Below are 23779 nucleotides of genomic sequence, written 5' to 3'. Positions count from 1 at the left end.
GATCCTCAAAAAGTTCTACAGCTGCACCATCGAGAGCATCCTGACTGGTTGCATCACCGCCTGGTACGGCAACTGCTTGGCATCTGACCGTAAGGCGCTACAGAGGGTAGTGCGTACGGTTCAGTACATCACTGGGGCCAAACTTCCTGCCATCCAGGACCTCTATACTAGGCGGTGTCAGAGGAATGCCCATCAAATTGTCAGACTGTTTTCTCTGCTACCGCATGGCGGTACCGGAGCAGCAAGTCTAGGACCAAAAGGCTCCTTAACAGCTTCTACCCCCAAGACATAAGACTGCTAAACAATTCATCAAATGTGTGGCCACTGAACTATTTACATTGACCCCCCTCTTTGGGGGGTTTTGTACACTGCTGCCGCTCACTGTTTTATCTATGCATAATCACTTCACCCCCACCTACATGTACAAATGACCTTGACTAACCTGTAACCCTCCACACTGACTCGGTACCGGTACACCCTATATATAGCCTCCACATTGACTCTGTACCGGTACCCCCTGTATATAGCCTCCACATTGACTCTGAACCGGTGCCCCCTGTATATAGCCTCCACACTGACTCAGTATCAGTGCCCCCTGTAATAAGCCTCGTTATTCTTATTGTGTTACTTTTTAGCATTTTTGTTTTTACTTTAGTCTACTTGGTAAATATTTTCTTAACTTTTCTTGAACTGCACTGTTGGGCTTGTAAGTAAGCATTTCACGGTACGGTCTACACTTGTTGTATTCGGCGCATGTGACAAAGTTAGTTTTGATTTGATTAAATGATTAATACAAACAGGGTAACTGCATTAGACTGATTGCATTCAAATAAGTTCTCAAACATACTTCACAATTCCAGTTTACAGAATGTATTTACTGAATGTATGAGCATAGCAGCATACCTTTAAATAGAGGCAGTTAATTATTCACACAGGACACCGGATAAGACAGGAGAAGTACTCCAGATATACTCCAGATATAACAAACTGACCCTAGCCCCCCGACACACAAACTACTGCAGCATAAATACTGGAGGCTGAGACAGGATAAGTACTCCAGATATAACAAACTGACCCTAGCCCCCCGACACATAAACTACTGCAGCATAAATACTGGAGGCTGAGACAGGATAAGTACTCCAGATATAACAAACTGACCCTAGCCCCCCGACACATAAACTACTGCAGCATAAATACTGGAGGCTGAGACTCCACACACAGAGACGCATACACAGCTCTCCCTCGCCCTCCATTTTGCAAATCTGACCATAATTCTATCCTCATGATTCCTGCTTACAAGCAAAAACTAAAGCAGGAAGAACCAGTGACTCGGTCAATAAAGAACTGGTCAGATGACGGAGATGCTAAGCTACAGGACTGTTTTGCTAGCACAGACTGGAATATGTTCCGGGATTGAGGAGTACACCACATCAGTCACTGTCTTCATCAATAAGTACATCAATGACGTCGTCCCTACAGTGACTGTACATACATACCCCAACCAGAAGCCATGGATTACAGGCAACATCCACACTGAGCTAAAGGGTAGAGCTGAGGCTTTAAAGGAGCGGGACTCTAACCCGGAAGTTTATGAGAAATCCCGCTACGCCCTCCGACGAACCATCAAACAGGCAAAGCGTCAATACAGGACTAAGATTGAGTCGTACTACACCGGCTCTGATGCTCGTCGGATGTGGCAGGGCTTGCAAACTATTACAGACGTCAAGGGGAAGCACAGCCGAGAGCTTCCCAGTGACACGAGCCTACCGGATGAGCTAAACTACCTCTATGCTCGCTTCGAGGCAAATAACACTGAAACACGCATGAGAGCACCAGCTGTTCCGGATGACTGTGTGATCACGCTCTCCGCAGCCGATGTGAGTAAGAACTTTAAACAGGTCAACATTCACAAGGCCGCAGGGCCAGACAGATTACCAGGACTTGTACTGCGAACAGGCGCTGACCAACTAGCAAGTGTCTTCACTGACATTTTCAATCTCTCCCTGTCCGAGTCTGTAATACCAACATGTTTAACCTGTAGTGACACCCCATCCCGTGAACGGGACCGTTGTCATCATCTGACACTAATTAGCATAATGCAACAGACATAAATCTTCCTAGAAAATATTCCTATTCATGAAAATCACAAGTGAAATATATTGGAACACAGCTTAGCCTTTTGTTAATCACCCTGTCATCTCAGATTTTCAAAATATGCTTTACAGCCAACGCTAGACAAGCATTTGTGTAAGTTTATCATAGTATTCGGATGTTTTCACTCACGAGACTCCCAGGTAGAGAGCCAAAGTATATTTTTTCCACAAATATTATTTTTGTAGGCGAAATAGCTCCGTTTGTTCTTCACGTTTGGCTGAGAAATCGCCCAGAAATTGCAGTCACCACAACTCCGAAAAATATTCCAAATTAGCTCCATAATATCGACAGAAACATGGCAAACGCTGTTTAGAATCCATCCTCAAGGTGTTTTTCTAATATCTATTTGATAATAATATATCAACCGAGACAATTGGTTTCTCAGTAGAAGCGATTGGAATAATGGCTACCTCTGTATTTTACGCGAGAATCTCTCTCGGAGCCACCATGTGACCACTTACGCAATGTGGCCACCTACGGCTATTCTTCAACAGAAATGCGTAAAACTACGCCACAATGCTGTAGACACCTTGGGGAATACGTAGAAAGCGTAAGCTCGTTGATGGTACATTCACAGCCATATAGGGAGTCATTGGAATGCAGTGCTTTCAAAACCTGGGGCACTTCCGGATTGGATTTTTCTCAGGCTTTCGCCTGCAACATCAGTTCTGTTATACTCACAGACAATATCTTTACAGTTTTGGAAATATTAGAGTGTTTTCTATCCAAAGCTGCCAATTATATGCATATTCTAGCATCTTTTCCTTACAAAATATCCTGTTTAAAACGGGAACGTTTTTTTTTCCAAAAATGAAAATACTGCCCCCTAACACCAAGAGGTTTTAATTAAGCAGACCTCCATAGTCCCTGTGCCCAAGAACACGAAGGTAACCTGCCTAAATGACTACCGACCCGTAGCACTCACGTCTGTAACCATGAAGTGCTTTGAAAGGCTGGTCATGGCTCACATCAAAACCATCATCCCAGAAACCCTAGACCCACTCCAATTTGCATACTGCCCAACAGATCCCCAGATAATGCAATCTCCATTGCACTCCACACTGCCCTTTCCCACCTGGACAAAAGGAACACCGACAGTGGGGAGAACAAGTATTTGATACACTGCTGATTTTGCAGGTTTTCCTACTTACAAAGCATGTAGAGGTCTGTAATTTTTTTTATCATAGATACACTTCAACTGTGAGAGACCAAATCTAAAAACAAAAATCAAGAAAATCACATTGTATGATTTTTAAGTAATTAATTAGCATTTTATTGCATGACATAAGTATTTGATCACCTACCAACCGGTAAGAATTCCGGCTCTCACAGACTTGTTAGTTTTTCTTTAAGCCCTCCTGTTCTCCACTCATTGCCTGTATTAACTGCACCTGTTTGAACTCGTTACCTGTATAAAAGACACCTGTCCACACACTCAATCAAACAGACTCCAACCTCTCCACAATGGCCAAGACCAGATAGCTGTGTAAGGACATCAGGGTTAAAATTGTAGACCTGCACAAGGCTGGGATGGGCTACAGGACAATAGGCAAGCAGCTTGGTGAGAAGGCAACAACTGTTGGCGCAATTATTAGAAAATGTAAGAAGTTCAAGATGACGGTCAATCACCCTCGGTCTGGGGCTCCATGCAAGATCTCACCTCGTGGGGCATCAATGATCATGAGGAAGGTGAGGGATCAGCCCAAAACTACACGGCAGGACCTGGTCAATGACCTGAAGAGAGCTGGGACCACAGTCTCAAAGAAAACCATTAGTAACACCCTACGCTGTCATGGATTAAAATCCTGCAGCGCACGCAAGGTCCCCCTGCTCAAGCCAGCGCATGTCCAGGCCCATCTGAAGTTTGCCAATGACCATCTGGATGATCCAGAAGAGGAATGGGAGAAGGTCATGTGGTCTGATGAGACAAAAATAGAGCTTTTTGAGCTAAACTCCACTCGCCGTGTTTGGAGGAAGAAGAAGGATGAGTACAACCCCAAGAACACCATCCCAACCGTGAAGCATGGAAGTGGAAACATCATTCTTTGGGGATGGTTTTCTGCAAAGGGGACAGGTCAACTGCACCGTATTTAGGGGAGGATGGATGGGGCCATGTATCGCGAGATCTTGGCCAACAATCTCCTTCCCTCAGTGAGAGCATTGAAGATGGGTCGTGGCTGAGTCTTCCAGCATGACAACGACCCGAAACACACAGCCAGGGCAACTAAGGAGTGGCTCCGTAAGAAGCATCTCAAGGTCCTGGAGTGGCCTAGCCAGTCTCCAGACCTGAACCCAATAGAAAATCTTTGGAGGGAGCTGAAAGTCCATATTGCCCAGCGACAGCCCCGAAACCTGAAGGATCTGGAGAAAGTCTGTATGGAGGAGTGGGCCAAAATCCCTGCTGCAGTGTGTGCAAACCTGGTCAAGAACTACAGGAAACGTATGATCTCTGTATTTGCAAACAAAGGTTACTGTACCAAATATTAAGTTCTGCTTTTCTGATGTATCAAATACTTATGTCATGCAATAAAATGCAAATGAATTACTTAAAAATCATACAATGTGATTTTCTGGATTTTTGTTTTAGATTCTATCTCTCACAGTTGAAGTGTACCTATGATAAAAATTTGACCTCTACATGCTTTGTAAGTAGGAAAACCTGCAAAATCGGCAGTGTATCAAATACTCAATATCAAGTTCTCCCCACTGTATGTGAGAATGCTATTAATTGACTACAGATCAGCGTTCAACACCATAGTGCCCTCAAAGTTAATCACTAAGTTAAGAAACCTGGGACTAAACACCTCCCTCTGCAAGTGGATCCTGGACTTCCTGACAGGTTGCCCCCTGGTCGTAAGGGTATGTAACAGCACATCCGCCACGCTGATCCTCAACACAAGGGCCCCTCAGGGGTGCGTGCTCAGTCCCCTCCTGTACTCCCTGTTCACTCATGACTGCATGGCCAGGCACGACTCCAACACTATCATCAAGTTTTCTGACGTCACAACATTGGTAGGCCTGATCACCGACAACGACGAGACAGCGTATAGGGAGGTCAGAGACCCGGCCGTGTGGTGCCAGGACAACAACCTCTCCCTCAATGTAATCAAGACTAAGGAGATGATTGTAGGCTACAGGAAAAGGAGGACAGAGCACGCCCCCATTCTCATCGACGGGGCTGTAGTGGAGCAGGTTGAGAGAGTCCACATCACCAACAAACTAACATGGTCCAAGCACACCAAGACAGTCGAAGACGGCTTGACAAAACCTATTCCCCCCCCCCAGGAAACTGAAAAGATTTGGCATGGGTCCTCAGATCCTCAAAAGGTTCTACAGCTGCACCATCGAGAGCATGGTTGCATCGGTTGCATCGCTGCCTGTTATGGCAACTGCTCGGCTCCCGACTGCAAGGCACTACAGAGGGTAGTGTAAACAGCCCAGTACATCACTGGGGCCAAGCTTCCTGCCATCCAGGACCTCTATACAAGGCTGTGTCAGAGGAGGGCCCTGAAAATTGTCAAAGACTCCAGCCACCCTGGTCATAGACTGTTCTCTCTGCTACCGCACAGCAAGCGGTATCGGAGCGCCAAGTCTCGGTCCAAGAGGCTTCTAACAACTTCTACCCCCAAGCCATAAGACTCCTGAACATCTTGTCAAATGGCTTCCTAGACTATTTGTATTGCGCCCCCCCCATCCCTTCTTTATACCACTGTTACTCTGTTGTCATCTCTGCATAGTCACTTCAATAACTCTACCTACATGTACATATTACTTTAAATAACCGGTGCCCCCCCACATTAACTCTGTATCGGTACCCCCCTGTATATAGTCTCGTTATTTTACTGCTGCTCTTTAATTACTTGTTACTTCTATTTCTTATTCTTATCTGTATTTTTTTTAACTGCATTGTTGGTTAGGGGCTCGTAAATAAGCATTTCACTGTAAGGTCTACGCCTTGTATTCGGCGCATGTGACTAATAACATTAGATTTGAAAACCCACATGGACTAGAATGGATTTCCATGTCCTGGCGTAGTACATTCAGGAACAGCTTAGTGATGTAATTTACTCTCGCTTCTGGATGGGACATTGTTTTTGCACCAGGTACAGTCACATTTCTTACCATGGAGCTGCCCAAAATCACAGCTGGCGATAAGGACAAGGAAATCCACCCACTCCCATGCTTCACAGGATGGTGCCACCGACAGATGTAGAAGTCCTGCTCGATCCAGAGCGGGGACGGAAGATTGCCGACATCGACTTCAAAATCGTAGGGGAAGGAGTAGGAGTAGGCACAGCGGCCGCAGACACAGGTACCGCCAGGGGCAAAGGTGCAGGAAGATCAGGCTCCAGGGTGGCAAACAACTATTTGTTGTTTGTATCCGTTCTTGGCCTCTCGTTGGGAGTTTAAACTGCTTTGCGGGAGGCCACTGTCTTCGGCTTCCACGGCTCGTTACATGCAACCATCGTTGATAACCATGCTCCTCTTGCTGTGCTCCTTTGACTCCTCTGTCAAATGGGGAGGAGAAGCAGGAGATGGCTCCACTGGCAAAGAAACTCAAGGCAACACCGGCCAGTTGGATAATGACAAACGACAAGACGGAGATGCATCCAGCATGCGCAAACGTCGTCCAGCCACCGGTGTAGAAAAGGTAAACATTCCACTCTGTTTTCCCCCAGTTTATAACTGGCAACCTATGTGATCAAAGAAGCTACCTCAAGCATATAATCCTTGAGCCTCCCGGTCGCGGCCGGCTGCAACAGAGCCTGAGCGTGAACCCAGAGTCTCTGGTGGCACAGCTAGTGCTGCGATGCAGTGCCCTAGACCACTGCACCACCCGGGAGGCTTGGGCCTCCAAGACTTAACGGCACGAGCACTGCAAGGATGACTGTCTCCAGGAAATATCCCGCCATCACAGGATCCTTCTGAGCCTATGTAGGGACCTGATTAAAACAGAAAAACTGATTTAATTTCCTTAGCATCTCGTTACTGGTAGTTTGTATGTTTTTATTGTATTTTTTTTTTTTATCCGTATTTTTTTCTTCTCCTTTTTGGATCATTTTATCCACCTGTACAGTAGGTGGCGGAATGCACATATCATTGTTGCGAACGGCATTCTACCAAAGAAGAAGAACAGCAGCTGCTCTGGACGTCGTTAATCACGTGGTAATGTTATTTTGGGAGGAACGTCCCTACGTCGTGTCGGATAAGTAATTCGTCAGAGCGTACCGGAACTGCCTTTGGTAGCTGGTGCTTTGGAAACCGCATCGGTATCAATCGTCCCATCATTAGTAACGACCCGTGTGGTTGCGTCAACCTTGCTGTCAAGTTGTGTCGTAACAAAATGTGAAGAGATCTAGCTAACGATGTGATTAATATATAGTTTGCAAATTACCAACGTCTTATTGGTCAAACAAGGGATCTTTTTTTTTGCCAGGTATTTCGTATGGAAACATACCGATGATATTAATGTTTACGATAGCATGCCAGTCAGCTAGCTTGCTAATGTTTAGTTATTTGGGCACGTTTACAAATAATGTCAGCTTGCTGAACTAGCTCAGTAGCTGGTACAGTTGTCAACGGATTTAGCCAACATTAGCCTTATGCTAACAAGCTAGCTAGTGTCGTTCTGAGGTAGACAAGAAGGATTAAGCTTTAGCTCAATAAAATGATAAGTTAGATATGTTAACGTTAGTTAATGAGTTACTAGTCAAAGTTTTGTCACATACACATGGTTAGCAGATGTTAATGCGAGTTTAGCGAAATGCTTGCGCTTCTAGTCCCGACAATGCAGCAATAACCAACGAGTAATCTAACCTAACAATTACACAACAACTACCTTATACACACAAGTGTAAAGGAATGAATAAGAATATGTACATAAAGATATATGAATGAGTGATGGCCGTGCGGTATTGGCAAGATGGTATAGAGTACAGTATATACATATTGGGAGGCAGGTAGCCTAGTGGTTAGAGAGTTGGACCGGGAGGCAGGTATCCTAGTGGTTAGAGAGTTGGACCGGGAGGCAGGTATCCTAGTGGTTAGAGAGTTGGACTGGGAGGCAGGAAGCCTAGTGGTTAGAGAGTTGGACCGGGAGGCAGGTAGCCTAGTGGTTAGAGAGTTGGACCGGGAGGCAGGTAGCCTAGTGGTTAGAGAGTTGGACCGGGAGGCAGGTAGCCCAGTGGTTAGAGAGTTGGACCGGGAGGCAGGTAGCCTAGTGGTTAGAGAGTTGGACCGGGAGGCAGGTAGCCTAGTGGTTAGAGAGTTGGACCGGGAGACAGGTAGCCTAGTGGTTAGAGAGTTGGACCGGGAGACAAGTAGCCTAGTGGTTAGAGAGTTGGACCGGGAGGCAGGTAGCCTAGTGGTTAGAGAGTTGGACCGGGAGGCAGGTAGCCTAGTGGTTAGAGAGTTGGACCGGGAGGCAGGTATCCTAGTGGTTAGAGAGTTGGACTGGGAGGCAGGAAGCCTAGTGGTTAGAGAGTTGGACCGGGAGGCAGGTAGCCTAGTGGTTAGAGAGTTGGACCGGGAGGCAGGTAGCCTAGTGGTTAGAGAGTTGGACCGGGAGGCAGGTAGCCCAGTGGTTAGAGAGTTGGACCGGGAGGCAGGTAGCCTAGTGGTTAGAGAGTTGGACCGGGAGGCAGGTAGCCTAGTGGTTAGAGAGTTGGACCGGGAGACAGGTAGCCTAGTGGTTAGAGAGTTGGACCGGGAGACAAGTAGCCTAGTGGTTAGAGAGTTGGACCGGGAGGCAGGTAGCCTAGTGGTTAGAGAGTTGGACCGGGAGGCAGGTAGCCTAGTGGTTAGAGAGTTGGACCGGGAGGCAGGTAGCCTAGTGGTTAGAGAGTAGGACCGGGAGACAGGTAGCCTAGTGGTTAGAGAGTTGGACCGGGAGGCAGGTAGCCTAATGGTTAGAGAGTAGGACCGGGAGGCAGGTAGCCTAGTGGTTAGAGAGTTGGGCCGGGAGGCAGGAAGCATTCTGATACTTTACCAGTGAGGAACTCGGAGCTTATCATTCTACGTGTTTAAAAGTCTGAAATGTCATAGTTCCGAGTTGTCTTGAATGCGGAATTTCTGCAATCTTAATCACTTCCATAATTCTTGACTCATTGAATATTCATGAGTACATGTTGCGGAAGTGACTGATTGGATTGATCCACGTAGTCTTTGCATACAGATAGTCAATGTGCCATTTCTATAATGGAACCAACTGTATTTGTTCAGGGTTGTTCACTCTGTGATGTAACTTGTCAATGGCCAGGTATCCTACCTGGGAAATGGCCAGGTATCCTACCTGGGAAATGGCCAGGTATCCTACCTGGGAAATGGTCAGGTAGCCTACCTGGGAAATGGTCAGGTAGCCTACCTGGGAAATGGTCAGGTAGCCTAACTGGGAAATGGCCAGGTAGCCTAACTGGGAAATGGCCAGGTAGCCTAACTGGGAAATGGCCAGGTAGCCTAACTGGGAAATGGCCAGGTAGCCTAACTGGGAAATGGCCAGGTAGCCTAACTGGGAAATGGCCAGGTAGCCTAACTGGGAAATGGCCAGGTAGCCTAACTGGTTAATGGCCAGGTAGCCTACCTGGGAGGACTCTGATTTGACAATTTAATTACTAACATTAACAGTTGTAAACTTGAGGTATATTGAGTTCCTAGGTACATTGATGTGTGAGTCTTGTTTTGCTTACTAAAGGTACTTGGGTTGGTGAAAAGTGCTCAGCTGGTCAGGAACTGCTGTGTGTGGTGGTCAATGTAACAGACATTACGAACAACTTATCCAGCGTCGCCATGGGCCAGGACAGAGGGAAGTATGATTTCTACATAGGCCTGGGACTAGCCATCAGCTCCAGCATCTTCATAGGAGGAAGCTTCCTCCTCAAGAAGAAAGGACTACTCCGCCTGGCCAGGAAGGGACAGTGCAGAGCAGGTAGTGTTTTTGTGTTCAGTCTAGGAAAGTTGACCATTAATCAGTTCAATGGTTAAAATACATTAATTTGCATAATTTAGTTGAATTAAATTGCTGCGTGTGTGTTCTCGATAGTCATGTATCACGGCCACAGCATACAGAGCCTAGTTTGATGAGCGGAATAGCCTATCACCTGTCAGACAATGCGAGAGCAGCTCCTCAAAAAGCTGGTACTGGAGTGAAATGTGCTTTGGTAAGGCCAGTCATTGGTAGGGCCAGTCATTGGTAAGGCCAGTCATTGGTAAGGCCAGTCATTGGTAGGGCCAGTTATTGGTAGGGCCAGTCATTGGTAGGGCCAGTCATTGGTAAGGCCAGTCATTGGTAAGGCCAGTCATTGGTAGGGCCAGTCATTGGTAGGGCCAGTCATTGGTAAGTAGAGTCATTGGTAAGGCCAGTCATTGGTAGGGCCAGTCATTGGTAGGGCCAGTCATTGGTAGGGCCAGTCATTGGTAGGGCCAGTCATTGGTAAGGCCAGTCATTGGTAAGGCCAGTCATTGGTAAGGCCAGTCATTGGTAGGGCCAGTCATTGGTAAGGCCAGTCATTGGTAGGGCCAGTCATTGGTAAGGCCAGTCATTGGTAAGGCCAGTCATTGGTAGGGCCAGTCATTGGTAGGGCCAGTCATTGGTAGGGCCAGTCATTGGTAGGGCCAGTCATTGGTAAGGCCAGTCATTGGTAGGGCCAGTCATTGGTAAGGCCAGTCATTGGTAAGGCCAGTCATTGGTAAGGCCAGTCATTGGTAAGGCCAGTCATTGGTAGGGCCAGTCATTGGTAGGGCCAGTCATTGGTAGGGCCAGTCATTGGTAAGGCCAGTCATTGGTAAGGCCAGTCATTGGTAAGGCCAGTCATTGGTAGGGCCAGTCATTGGTAGGGCCAGTCATTGGTAAGTAGAGTCATTGGTAAGGCCAGTCATTGGTAGGGCCAGTCATTGGTAGGGCCAGTCATTGGTAGGGCCAGTCATTGGTAGGGCCAGTCATTGGTAAGGCCAGTCATTGGTAAGGCCAGTCATTGGTAAGGCCAGTCATTGGTAAGGCCAGTCATTGGTAGGGCCAGTCATTGGTAAGGCCAGTCATTGGTAGGGCCAGTCATTGGTAAGGCCAGTCATTGGTAAGGCCAGTCATTGGTAAGGCCAGTCATTGGTAAGGCCAGTCATTGGTAGGGCCAGTCATTGGTAAGGCCAGTCATTGGTAAGGCCAGTCATTGGTAAGGCCAGTCATTGGTAAGGCCAGTCATTGGTAAGGCCAGTCATTGGTAAGGCCAGTCATTGGTAGGGCCAGTCATTGGTAGGGCCAGTCATTGGTAGGGCCAGTCATTGGTAGGGCCAGTCATTGGTAGGGCCAGTCATTGGTAAGGCCAGTCATTGGTAAGGCCAGTCATTGGTAAGGCCAGTCAATGTGCAACAAATAACAATTCTAAATGCAAATGCGTGTTAACTGTTTTGATGGCCACGATTACAAATATATATTTTTATTTCTCAACTTGTAATTAAAGCACACCTCCCATTCAGAAAACCAGTCAGTAAATGAACACCATTTGCTTCATGCAGCGTGACACGTCTCCTTCACGTTGAGTTGATCAGGCTGTTGATTGTGGCGGGAAACTGGAATACGTTGTCGTACACGTTGATCCAGAGCATCCCAAACATGCTCAATGGGTGACATGTCTGAGTATACAGGCCATGGAAGAACTGGGACATTTTCAGCTTCCAGGAATTGTGTTCAGATCCTTGCGGCATGGTGCCGTGCATTATCATGCTGAAACATGAGGTGATGGTGGAGGATGAATGGCACGACAATGGTCCTCAGGATCTTGTCACGATATCTCTGTGCATTCAAATTGCCATCGATAAAATGCAATTGTGTTCGTTGTCCGTAGCTTATGCCTGTCCATATCATAACCCCACTGCCACCAAAGCGCTCGCCCTCATAATGCCAAACTGTCTGCCATCTGCCCGGTACAGTTGAAACCGGGATTCACCTGTGAAGAGAACAGTTCTCCAACGTACAATTCTTCAATTGTGCAAACCCACAGTTTCATCAGCTGTCCGGGTGGCTGGTCTCAGACGATCCCGTAGGTGAAGAAAACAGATGTGGAGGTCCTGGAATGGCGTGGTTACACGTGGTCTGCGGTTGTGAGACCGGTTGGACGTACTGCCAAATTCTCTAAAATGACATTGGAGGCGGCTTATGGTAGAGAAATTAACGTTACATTTTCTAGCAACAGCTCTGGTGGACATTCCTGCAGTCAGCATTGCCCACTCCCTCAAAACTTGAGAAGTCTGTGGAATTGTGTTGTGACAAAACTGCACATTTTGGAGTGGCCTTTTATTGCCCCCCCCCCCCAGCACAAGGTGCACCTGTGTAATGATCATGCTGTTTAATCAGTTTCTTAATATGCCACAACTGCCTGGTGGATGGATTATCTTGGCAAAGGAGAAATGCTCACTAACAGGGATGTAAACAAACTTGTGCACAGAGAAAAACGCTTGTTCTGCGTATGGAACATTTCTGGGATTTTTTTATTTCAGCTCATGAAACATTGGATCAAAACTTTATATGTTGTGTTTATATTTTTGTTCAATATAATATGACTAGGGTTGTGCCTTTTGTCTTCTGGACAATGAAAGAAAGATGATATGACAACCAATAGAACAGGAGAGAAATTCTGGTTAATGGCACGAGGAAATCTTTATAAAATAACTGCCTCCACATTGCTATGGCTACTTTGAAGGAAGGTAAAGCTCACAGTGTGAAGTGGTGGGCGACGGCCTGGTGGGCGACGGCCTGGTGGGCGACGGCCTGGTGGGCGACGGCCTGGTGGGCGACGGCCTGATGGCCAACCTTCTGTTGACTATAGCCTCTGCACTCCAATGGTGAATTAAATGCTGGCTTCAATGGCATATGAGTAAATCTTTATCAACATAATTGTCTCCATATTTCTATGGTCGAATGATGAATAAGATACTAAATGAAAATATACAGCCCAATTTAATTCCACTAACTTTAGCAAATGAACCTATCGATCGATAAGCATAATGATGAAATGTATTTACATTGGCTGATATTTACATAAAATAATAAAAAGTATTATTTTGCAGTGGGGTTGTTTTTTGTCCCGGTCAATTTAGGCGGCAACATGTCTCTGCTTTTATCCTTTATAATCGGCCAGAAGCGGGCAATTACCGGCTACCCTGTACAGTACGCACTGTAGCTCTGTGGCACTGAGACATACTGTAACATGTAGCTCTGTATGGCACTGAGATATACTGTAGCATGTAGCTCTGTATGGCACTGAGATATACTGTAACATGTAGCTCTGTATGGCACTGAGATATACTGTAACATGTAGCTCTGTATGGCACTGAGATATACTGTAACATGTAGCTCTGTATGACACTGAGACATACTGTAACATGTAGCTCTGTATGGCACTGAGATATACTGTAACATGTAGCTCTGTATGGCACTGAGATATACTGTAACATGTAGCTCTGTATGGCACTGAGATATACTGTAACATGTAGCTCTGTATGGCACTGAGATATACTGTAACATGTAGCTCTGTATGACACTGAGACATACTGTAACATGTAGCTCTGTATGGCACTGAGATATACTGTAACATGTAGCTCTGTATGACACTGAGACATACTGTAACATGTAGCTCTGTATGGCACTGAGATATACTGTAACATGTAGCTCTGTATGGCACTGAGATATACTGTAACATGTAGCTCTGTATGGCACTGAGATATACTGTAACATGTAGCTCTGTATGACACTGAGATATACTGTAACATGTAGCTCTGTATGGCACTGAGACATACTGTAACATGTAACTCTGTATGGCACTGAGACATACTGTAACATGTAGCTCTGTGGCACTGAGATATACTGTAGCATGTAGCTCTGTATGGCACTGAGATATACTGTAACATGTAGCTCTGTATGGCACTGAGACATACTGTAACATGTAGCTCTGTATGGCACTGAGACATACTGTAACATGTAGCTCTGTATGGCACTGAGACATACTGTAACATGTAGCTCTGTATGGCACTGAAACATACTGTAACATGTAGCTCTGTATGGCACTGAGATATACTGTATGGCATATCGTTAGGTTGAATTTGTACATTTGAGGCAGGGCATTGTACATTCGAGAGAGAGCGGGTACGTTCATATTTGAGCAGCTCATAGATCACTGCACCTGCGAGTCCAGCTTAGAATGTGGAAGCAACGGACTGGTGCAAACATGCAGAAGGCTGAGTTGACACTTGATCACTACCTTCTATATAAACACCCAAATGGTACCCTATTCCCTATGTAGTGCACTACTTTAGACCAGAGCCCTATGGTACCCTATTCCCTATGTAGTGCACTACTTTAGACCAGAGCCCTATGGTACCCTATTCCCTATGTGGTGCACTACTTTAGACCAGAGCCCTATGGTACCCTATTCCCTATGTAGTGCACTACTTTAGACCAGAGCTCTATGGTACCCTATTCCCTATGTAGTGCACTACTTTAGACCAAAGCTCTATGGTACCCTATTCCCTATGTAGTGCACTACTTTAGACCAGAGCTCTATTGTACCCTATTCCCAATGTAGTGCACTACTTTAGACCAGGGCTCATAGGAAGTAGTGCCCTTTGGGACACAGACCAGATAAAGATGCAGCTAGTGTCATACAGGGTCAAAGTTCACTGTTGCCAAACCTTCAGCGTGACGACATCAGAACACGTAACCCTGGTAGTTACCGTAACACCCTAGAGCTTGACAGTCCAGCTGATATGGTGGCACTCCAGTACATGACACTGTATTATTGAATGCACATTTGAATATATTTGAATATATTTGAATAGTAATAAAGTCCTGTTGTTTTTGTTTAGGCCAGGGCGGACATGCATATCTTAAAGAATGGCTCTGGTGGGCTGGCTTATTATCAAGTAAGTGAACATTTCTACACTAAGATGACGTGTTTCAGTTCACAGTTTCCATCTTGTTTTCTGTGGATTTGTTTTACTAGATGTATTTCTGTTCACCTTCGTACGTGGGGTTGATATATCTGTGTTTTCACAGTGGCAGCTGGAGAAGGGGCGAACTTTGCAGCGTATGCCTTCGCTCCTGCTACTCTCGTCACCCCTCTGGGGGCCCTCAGTGTGCTGGTCAGGTAGGTCACCCCTCTGGGGGCCCTCAGTGTGCTGGTCAGGTAGGTCACCCCTCTGGGGGCCCTCAGTGTGCTGGTCAGGTAGGTCACCCCTCTGGGGGCCCTCTGTGTGCTGGTCAGGTAGGTCACCCCTCTGGGGGCCCTCAGTGTGCTGGTCAGGTAGGTCACCCCTCTGGGGGCCCTCAGTGTGCTGGTCAGGTAGGTCTGAACTACATCTGAACTACAGACAGAAGGCAGATCATTAATGTACAGGCTGAACTTCAGACCCAGTACAGACGGAAGGCATATCATTAATGTACAAGCTGAACTACAGACCCAGTACAGACAGAAGGTAGATCATTAATGTACAGGGTGAACAGGAGGGGCCCCAGTATTGACCCTTGGGGCACGCCCACATCATAGCTAAGAGTGGGCGACAGCTCATTGCTCACTCTGACACACTGGGTTCTGCCTCCAAGGTATGATTTCATCCATCTCAAGGCATCGGGTGAAAGGTTGACTATTACTATTAGGCTTGGGTGATATACCGGGGTATTTCGAAATACTGACGTTATGCTTTTCAATACCCAAAATATGAATGGATTTTTATGCCGTATCTACCAGCCCTAACTTTCTGTTTCCTATTTGTATCATGTTAAATATTAGTCACTATCAGTATGGACAGGCAGAGGTGATGAAGATGGTGCTGACAGACAGCTCTGCTCCTAAGCAACTTAGTTTGTGTTATTTCAGAACGTACATACAGCTGGATATCAGAACGGCGGTAACTCACCAGCATTACCACCAGAAATACCACTTTCAAGAATTGGATCCTTTGTTCGTACCCCCCCAAGGAAATGTAACTTATCCCAGAGGCTGCACCACGATGCCGCCGGTGGAGAAGAGGTATTGGGAGAGATAACCCGGAGTGGACTTCTAGTCTGACTCTGGAGGCATGCACACCATCCACCTCTTCTGAACAATAAAGTAGACAAGCTCAGGGCGAGGATCTCCTTCCAGAGAGACATCAGGGACTGCAACATACTTTGTTTCACAAAATCATGGCTCTCTCTGGATATACTGTCCTCGTCCATACAGCCAGCTGGGTTCTCAGTTTATCAAGCAGACAGGAATAAAGAACTATCCGGGAAGAAGAAAGGCGGTGGTGTATGTTTCATGATTAACTACTGTGATAACATACAGGAACTCAAGTCCTTTTGTTCACCTGACCTAGAATATCTCACAATCAAATGGCGATCGTATTACCTCCCGAGAGAATTCTCTTCAGTCGTCACAGCCGTGCATATATCCCCTCAAGCCGATACCACAATGGCCCTCAAAACTTGGCTGGAGTGTATACAGACATATAACATTTCTCCCTATCCCAGTCTGCTGTCCCCCACATGCTTCAAGATGGCCACCATTTATTTCTTGTGGACAGGAACAAAGGTAACTGAACTAAATGACTACACTACCCCGATAGATCCACAGATGATGCACTGCCCTGTCCCATCTGGACAAGAGGAATACCTATGTAAGAATGCTGTTCATTGACTACAGCTCAGCATTCAACACCGTAGTTCCCTCCAAGCTCATCATTAAGCTTGAGGCCTTGGGTCTCAACCCTGCCCTGTGTAACTGCAGCCACCACCTGCTTGACAGTATGAAGAGTGGTACTCAGTGGTGTGTTGTGCTGGATTTTCCCCCAAACATAACCCTTTTGTATTCAGGACATAAAGTTAATTTTTTTGCAGTATTACTTTAGTGCCTTATTGCAAACAGAATGCATGTTTTATTCTGTACAGGCTTCCCTTTCACTCTGTCAATTAGGTTAGTATTGTGGAGTAACTACAATGTGGATCCATCCTCAGTTTTCTCCTATCACAGCCATTAAATCCCAGAGCTGTTCCCTTCCTCTCCGAAAACGGAGGACGCCTGTATCTTTGTCGTGACTGGATGTATTGATACACCATCTAAAGTGTAATTTAATAACTTCACCATGCTAAAAGGGGTACGTACTGTCTACTTTTATGAAAAATGTTTAACCATCAACCTATAGGAGCCCTTTGCGAGGCAGTGGAAAACCTCCCTGGTCTTTGTGCTTGAATCTGTTTGAAATTCACTGCTCGACTGAGGAACCTGACAGAGCTGGTGTAACGGAGTCAGGTTTGTCGGCCTCCTTGCTCGCACACGCTTTTTCATTTCTGCCCACACATTTTCTATAGGGTTGAGGTCAGGGCTTTGTGATGGCCACTCCATTACCTTGACTTTGTTGTCCTTAAGCCATTTTGCCACAACTTTGGAAGTATGCTTTGGGTCATTGTCCATTTGGAAGACCCATTTGTGACCAAGCTTTAACTTCCTGATTGATGTCTTGAGATATTGCTTCAATATACCCACATAATTTTCCTACCTCATGATGCCATCTATTTTGTGAAGTGCACCAGTCCCTCCTGCAGCAAAGCACCCCCACAGCATGATGCTGCCACCCCCGTGCTTCAAGGTTGGGATGGTGTCCTTCGGCTTGCAAGCCCTTTTTCCTCCAAACATAACGATGGTCATTATGGCCAAACAGTTCTATTTTTGTTTCATCAGACCAGTGACATTTCTCCAAAAATTATAATCTTTGTCCCATGTGCAGTTGCAAACTGTAGTCTGGCTTTTTATGGCGGTTTTGGAGTAGTGGCTTCCTCCTTGCTGAGCGGCCTTTCAGGTTATGTCGATATAGGACTCGTTTTACTGTGGATATAGATACTTTTGTACCTGTTTCCTCCAGCATCTTCACAAGGTCCTTTGCTGTTGTTCTCGGATTGATTTGCACCTTTCACATCAAAGTACGTTCATCTCTAGGAGACAGAACACGTCACCTTCCTGAGCGGTATGACGGCTGTGTGGTCCCATGGTGTTTATACTTGCGTACTATAGTTTGTACAGATGAACGTGGTACCTTCAGGCGTTTGGAAATTGCTCCCAAGGATGAACCAGACTTGTGGAGGTCTACACATTTTTTTCTGAGGTCTTGGCTGATTTAAAAAAAAAATTTCCCATGATGTCAAGCAAAGAGGCACTGAGTTTGAATGTAGGCCTTGAAATACATCCACAGGTACAAGCCATGGCATCATTTTCTGGAATTTTCCAAGCTATTTAAAGGCAGAGTCAACTTAGTGTTTGTAAACTTCTGACCCACTGGAATTGTGATACAGTGAATTATAAGCAAAATAATAATTGTCTGTAAACAATTGTTGGAAAAATTACTTGTGTCATGCACAAAGTAGATGTCCTAACCGACTTGGCAAAACTATAGTTTGTTAACAAGAAATTTGTGGAGTGGTTGAAAAACGAGTTTTAATGACTCCAACCTAAGTGTATGTAAACTTCAACTGTACACTGCTGCCATCTAATGGCCAAAATCTAAATTGTGCCTAAACTGGAATAATACATTTCTCTTGCATTTCTAAAAGCACGTTTTTTTTCTTTGTATTATCTTTTACCAGATCTAATGTGTTATATTCTCCTACATTCCTTTAATTAATTTCACATTTCCACAAACTTCATGGTATCAATAATATGCATGTCCTTGCTTCAGGTCCTGAGCAACAGGCAGTTAGATTTGGGTATGTGATTTTAGGTGAAAATTGAGCACAGTGAGTCCATGCAACTTATGTGCCTTTTCGCTCCTGAACTTATTGAGGCTTGCTCTAACAAAGGGGCTGAATATGAATTGACTCATGACATTTCAGCCTTTCATTTTGTAATTTGTAAACATTTCTAAAAACATCATTCCACTTTGACATTATGCAGTATTGTGTTTAGGCAAGTGACATTGTATCCATTTTACACCGAACCAAAATGTAAACGCAACATGTGAAGTGTTGGTCCCGTGTTTCATGAGCTGAAATAAAAGATCCCAGGAATGTTCCATAAGCACAAAAAGCTTATTTCACTCAAATTTTGTGCACATCCCTGTTAGTGAACATTTCTCCTTTGCCCAGATAATCCATCCACCTGACAGGTGTGGAAAATGAAGAAGCTGATTAAACAGCATGATCATTACACAGGTGCACCTTGTGCTGGGGACAATAAAAGGCCACTCTACAATGTGCAGTTTTACATGTCTCAAGATTTGAGGGAGCGTGCAATTGTCATGTTGACTGCAGGAATATTTGCCAGATAATATCTCCCATCAGCCCAACTCCAGTCCCCCAACAGCCCAACTCCAGTACCTCCAACAGCACACGTTATTGTAACCCCGGGCAAACCTGATTCAACTTGAGGGTTTGATGATTAGTTGACAAGTTGAATCAGGTGTGCTTGTCAGTTAGGCCGGTTGGACCATATGGTCTAACAGTCCTATTCACAATGATGTTTTGCTCTAACCCCTGTAGACTTCTTACTAGAAACTACCAAGCCATAGTATTTGAATATCTCTTTAGCAAGATATTTACTGTGTTGTTGCAGGGCTGTGTGTCCATGATGTAATGGTGTGTGTGTTGTTGCAGTGCGGTGCTGTCCTCGTACTTCCTGACCGAGCGTCTGAACCTGCACGGGAAGCTGGGCTGTCTGCTCAGTATCTTGGGCTCTACTACCATGGTGATCCACGCCCCTCAGGAGGAAGAGATCAACAGTCTGGACCACATGGCTCGGAAACTGGTCCAGCCAGGTCGGTACCAGACAGGAGAGGGAAACTGGTCCACCCAGGTCAGTACGTACCAGACAGGAGAGGGAAACCGGTCCAGCCAGGTCAGTACCAGACAAGAGAGGGACACTGGTCCACCCAGGTCGGTACCAGACAGGAGAGGGAAACTGGTCCAGCCAGGTCGGTACCAGACAGGAGAGGGAAACTGGTCCAGCCAGGTCAGTACCAGACAGACAGGAGAGTGAAACTGATCCACCCAGGTTGGTACCAGACAGGAGGTGGGTGGAGGAGATCATTTGGGCTAGAGTACAACATTCTTCGGTTTAACTTTTGTAATGGGAGTAATTATTTTCCTGTATTTGAGTGACTTATGGATTGATATACACTGCTCAAAAAAATAAAGGGAACACTGAAACAACACAATGTAACTCCAAGTCAATCACACTTCTGTGAAATCAAACTGTCCACTTAGGAAGCAAAACTGATTGACAATAAATTTCACATGCTGTTGTGCAAATGGAATAGACAACAGGTGGAAATTATAGGCAATTAGCAAGACACCCCCAATAAAGGAGTGGTTCTGCAGGTGGTGACCACAGACCACTTCTCAGTTCCTATGCTTCCTGGCTGATGTTTTGGTCACTTTTGAATGCTGGCGGTGCTTTCACTCTAGTGGTAGCATGAGACAGAGTCTACAACCCACACAAGTGGCTCAGGTAGTGCAGCTCATCCAGGATGGCACATCAATGCGAGCTGTCGCAAGAAGGTTTGCTGTGTCTGTCAGCGTAGTGTCCAGAGCATGGAGGCTCTACCAGGAGACAGGCCAGTACATCAGGAGACGTGGAGGAGGCCGTAGGAGGGCAACAACCCAGCAGCAGGACCGCTACCTCCACCTTTGTGCAAGGAGGAGCAGGAGGAGCACTGCCAGAGCCCTGCAAAATGACCTCCAGCAGGCCACAAATGTGCATGTGTCTGCTCAAACGGTCAGAAACAGACTCCATGAGGTATGAGGGCCCGACGTCCACAGGTCGGGGTTGTGCTTACAGCCCAACACCGTGCAGGACGTTTGGCATTTGCCAGAGAACACCAAGATTGGCAAATTCGCCACTGGCACCCTGTGCTCTTCACAGATGAAAGCAGGTTCACACTGAGCACGTGACAGACGTCAGAGTCTGGAGACGCCGTGGAGAACGTTCTGCTGCCTGCAACATCCTCCAGCATGACCGGTTTGGCGGTGGGTCAGTCATGGTGTGGGGTGGCATTTCTTTGGGGGGCCGCACAGCCCTCCATGTGCTTGCCAGAGGTAGCCTGACTGCCATTAGGTACCAAGATGAGATCCTCAGACCCCAGGTGAGACCATATGCTGGTGCGGTTGGCCCTGGGTTCCTCCTAATGCAAGACAATGCTAGACCTCATGTGGCTGGAGTGTGTCAGCAGTTCCTGCAAGAGGAAGGCATTGATGCTATGGACTGGCCCGCCCGTTCCCCAGACCTGAATCCAACTGAGCACATCATGTCTCGCTCCATCCACCAACGCCACGTTGCACCACAGACTGTGCAGGAGTTGGTGGATGCTTTAGTCCAGGTCTGGGAGGAGATCCCTCAGGAGACCATCCGCCACCTCATCAGGAGCATGCCCAGGCGTTGTAGGGAGGTCATACAGGCACGTGGAGGCCACACACACTACTGAGCCTCATTTTGACTTGTTTTAAGGACTTTACATCAAAGTTGGATCAGCCTGTAGTGTGGTTTTCCACTTTAATTTTGAGTGTGATTCCAAATCCAGACCTCCATGGGTTGATACATTTGATTTCCATTGATCATTTTTGCGTGATTTTGTTGTCAGCACATTCAACTATGTAAAGAAAAAAGTATTTAATAAGAATATTTCATTCATTCAGATCTAGGATGTGGTATTTTAGTGTTCCCTTTATTTTTTTGAGCAGTGACAATGATAAACATGGTGAGTGACTTATGGATTGATATGATAAACATGGTGAGTGACTTATGGATTGATATGATAAACATGGTGAGTGACTTATGGATTGATATGATAAACATGGTGAGTGACTTATGGATTGATATGATAAACATGGTGAGTGACTTATGGATTGATATGATAAACATGGTGAGTGACTTATGGATTGATATGATAAACATGGTGAGTGATATATAATGAACATAGTGAGTGACTTATGGATTGACATGATAAACATGGTGAGTGACTTATGGATTGATATATGATAAACATGGTGAGTGATATATAATGAACATAGTGAGTGACTTATGGATTGACATGATAAACATGGTGAGTGATATATAATAAACATGGTGAGTGACTTATGGATTGATATATGATAAACATGGTGAGTGACTTATGGATTGATATGATAAACATGGTGAGTGACTTATGGATGGATATGATAAACATGGTGAGTGACTTATGGATTGATATGATAAACATGGTGAGTGACTTATGGATTGATATGATAAACATGGTGAGTGATATATAATGAACATAGTGAGTGACTTATGGATTGACATGATAAACATGGTGAGTGACTTATGGATTGATTTAATATAAATCTGGCTGCTGTTTACAGAACATTTGGTGTCGTCTGATTTAATATATATAAGAATGTTACTTTTTCTATGCTGGATGTTGTCTCCCTGTTGCAACTTGATTTATGATCGACTTTATCCCGGACTGCTCTTTTAATCCCCTTTACAAGTGGTCTCTTGTAGCTCAGTTGGTAGAGCATGGTGCTGGTAATGCCAGGGTAGTAGGTTTGATTCCCGGGACCACTCATTTGTAAAAGTGTATACACATGAATAAGTCGCTTTGGATGAAAGCATCTCCTTTGTTATGTTTCTAATGATCCTTCCTCTTCCTCAGGTTTCCTGGTGTTTGCCACCTTCGTCATCATCGTAGCGCTCATCTTCATCTTGGTGGTGGGCCCTCGGCACGGCCAGACCAACATCATGGTGTATATTACCATCTGCTCTGTGATAGGAGCTCTGTCGGTGTCGTGTGTGAAGGGGTTGGGCATCGCCATCAAAGAGGCCATAGCTGGGAGGTCCGTGGTGGGGAACCCTTTAGCCTGGGTGTTACTGCTCGGGCTGGTGGCCTGCGTCTCCACTCAGATCAACTACCTGAACAAGGCTCTGGATATCTTCAACACGTCCCTGGTCACACCCATCTACTACGTGTTCTTCACCACCTCAGTCCTCTCCTGCTCTGCCATCCTCTTCAAAGAGTGGGAGCACATGGCTACTGCGGATGTTATCGGGACTCTGAGTGGGTTCCTGACCATTATAGTTGGTATCTTTCTGCTCCATGCCTTTAAGGACCTTAGTGTGAGCCTGTCCACGCTGGCGGTGTCCATCAGGAAGGACGAGAGGCCCGGGCCGGCAGCTAACGGAGTGGCAACACACGGCAGCTACGAACTGCTTCGCAATGACTCCACAGACATGAACCTGGAGGAGAGGGAGGTGGGCCTGCCGTTTGACAGCCTGTCCAGGAGGAATGGTGATATGACAGCCTCTTAGAGGAACTAGCTGGCGGCCTGGTGTAGTTCTACTGACTAGGACCATTACATTGGTGTGTTTGCTTGGACCAACTGATTGTATTTCCCTTCTGTTTCCCTGGATATCTGACTACGTGGACGGAGCATCATCTCCATAGAGTGGTCAGTAGTCTACTCCACATGTTTAACCAGCCACTGAGTGTCTACAAATCCACAGATTTATTTAGGTAAAATATCCTTATTCAACCCCTGTGGAGATCCCAGGTCTTTGTCTGGTCAATATGAGCTCTGAAAATCACCATTAACCTTTTTTTTTTGTATCGTTTGCATAATAAATGTTCTCAAGAACAAGTA

At 45.9% G+C, this 23779-nt stretch overlaps 1 protein-coding gene across 5 annotated transcripts; it reads left to right on the top strand.

The window, feature by feature from the left end:
• The first annotated feature begins 7356 nt into the window (after nt 1-7356).
• Nucleotides 7357-23776, top strand: LOC110524891 (magnesium transporter NIPA2). 5 transcript variants are annotated; one of them, XM_036978971.1, is made up of 6 exons: nt 7357-7591; nt 9845-10078; nt 15007-15063; nt 15197-15287; nt 19763-19923; nt 22795-23776. In XM_036978971.1, exons 2-6 carry the CDS (start codon nt 9940-9942, stop codon nt 23445-23447), a joined length of 1101 nt encoding a protein of 366 aa, XP_036834866.1. In that variant the 5' UTR covers nt 7357-7591; nt 9845-9939; the 3' UTR covers nt 23448-23776. The 5 variants fall into 5 exon arrangements, with proteins under 5 accessions (XP_036834866.1, XP_021460528.2, XP_021460529.2 ...); XM_021604853.2 differs by lacking the exon at nt 9845-10078 and having other exon boundaries at nt 7366-7591; nt 19763-20117; XM_021604854.2 differs by lacking the exon at nt 9845-10078 and having other exon boundaries at nt 7369-7591.
• Nucleotides 23777-23779: the final 3 nt, after the last annotated feature.

Source organism: Oncorhynchus mykiss, chromosome 5 (genome assembly GCF_013265735.2).
Source record: "Oncorhynchus mykiss isolate Arlee chromosome 5, USDA_OmykA_1.1, whole genome shotgun sequence".
Classification (NCBI taxonomy): Eukaryota; Metazoa; Chordata; class Actinopteri; order Salmoniformes; family Salmonidae; genus Oncorhynchus; species Oncorhynchus mykiss.
This window is presented reverse-complemented; position numbering and strand designations above follow the sequence as displayed.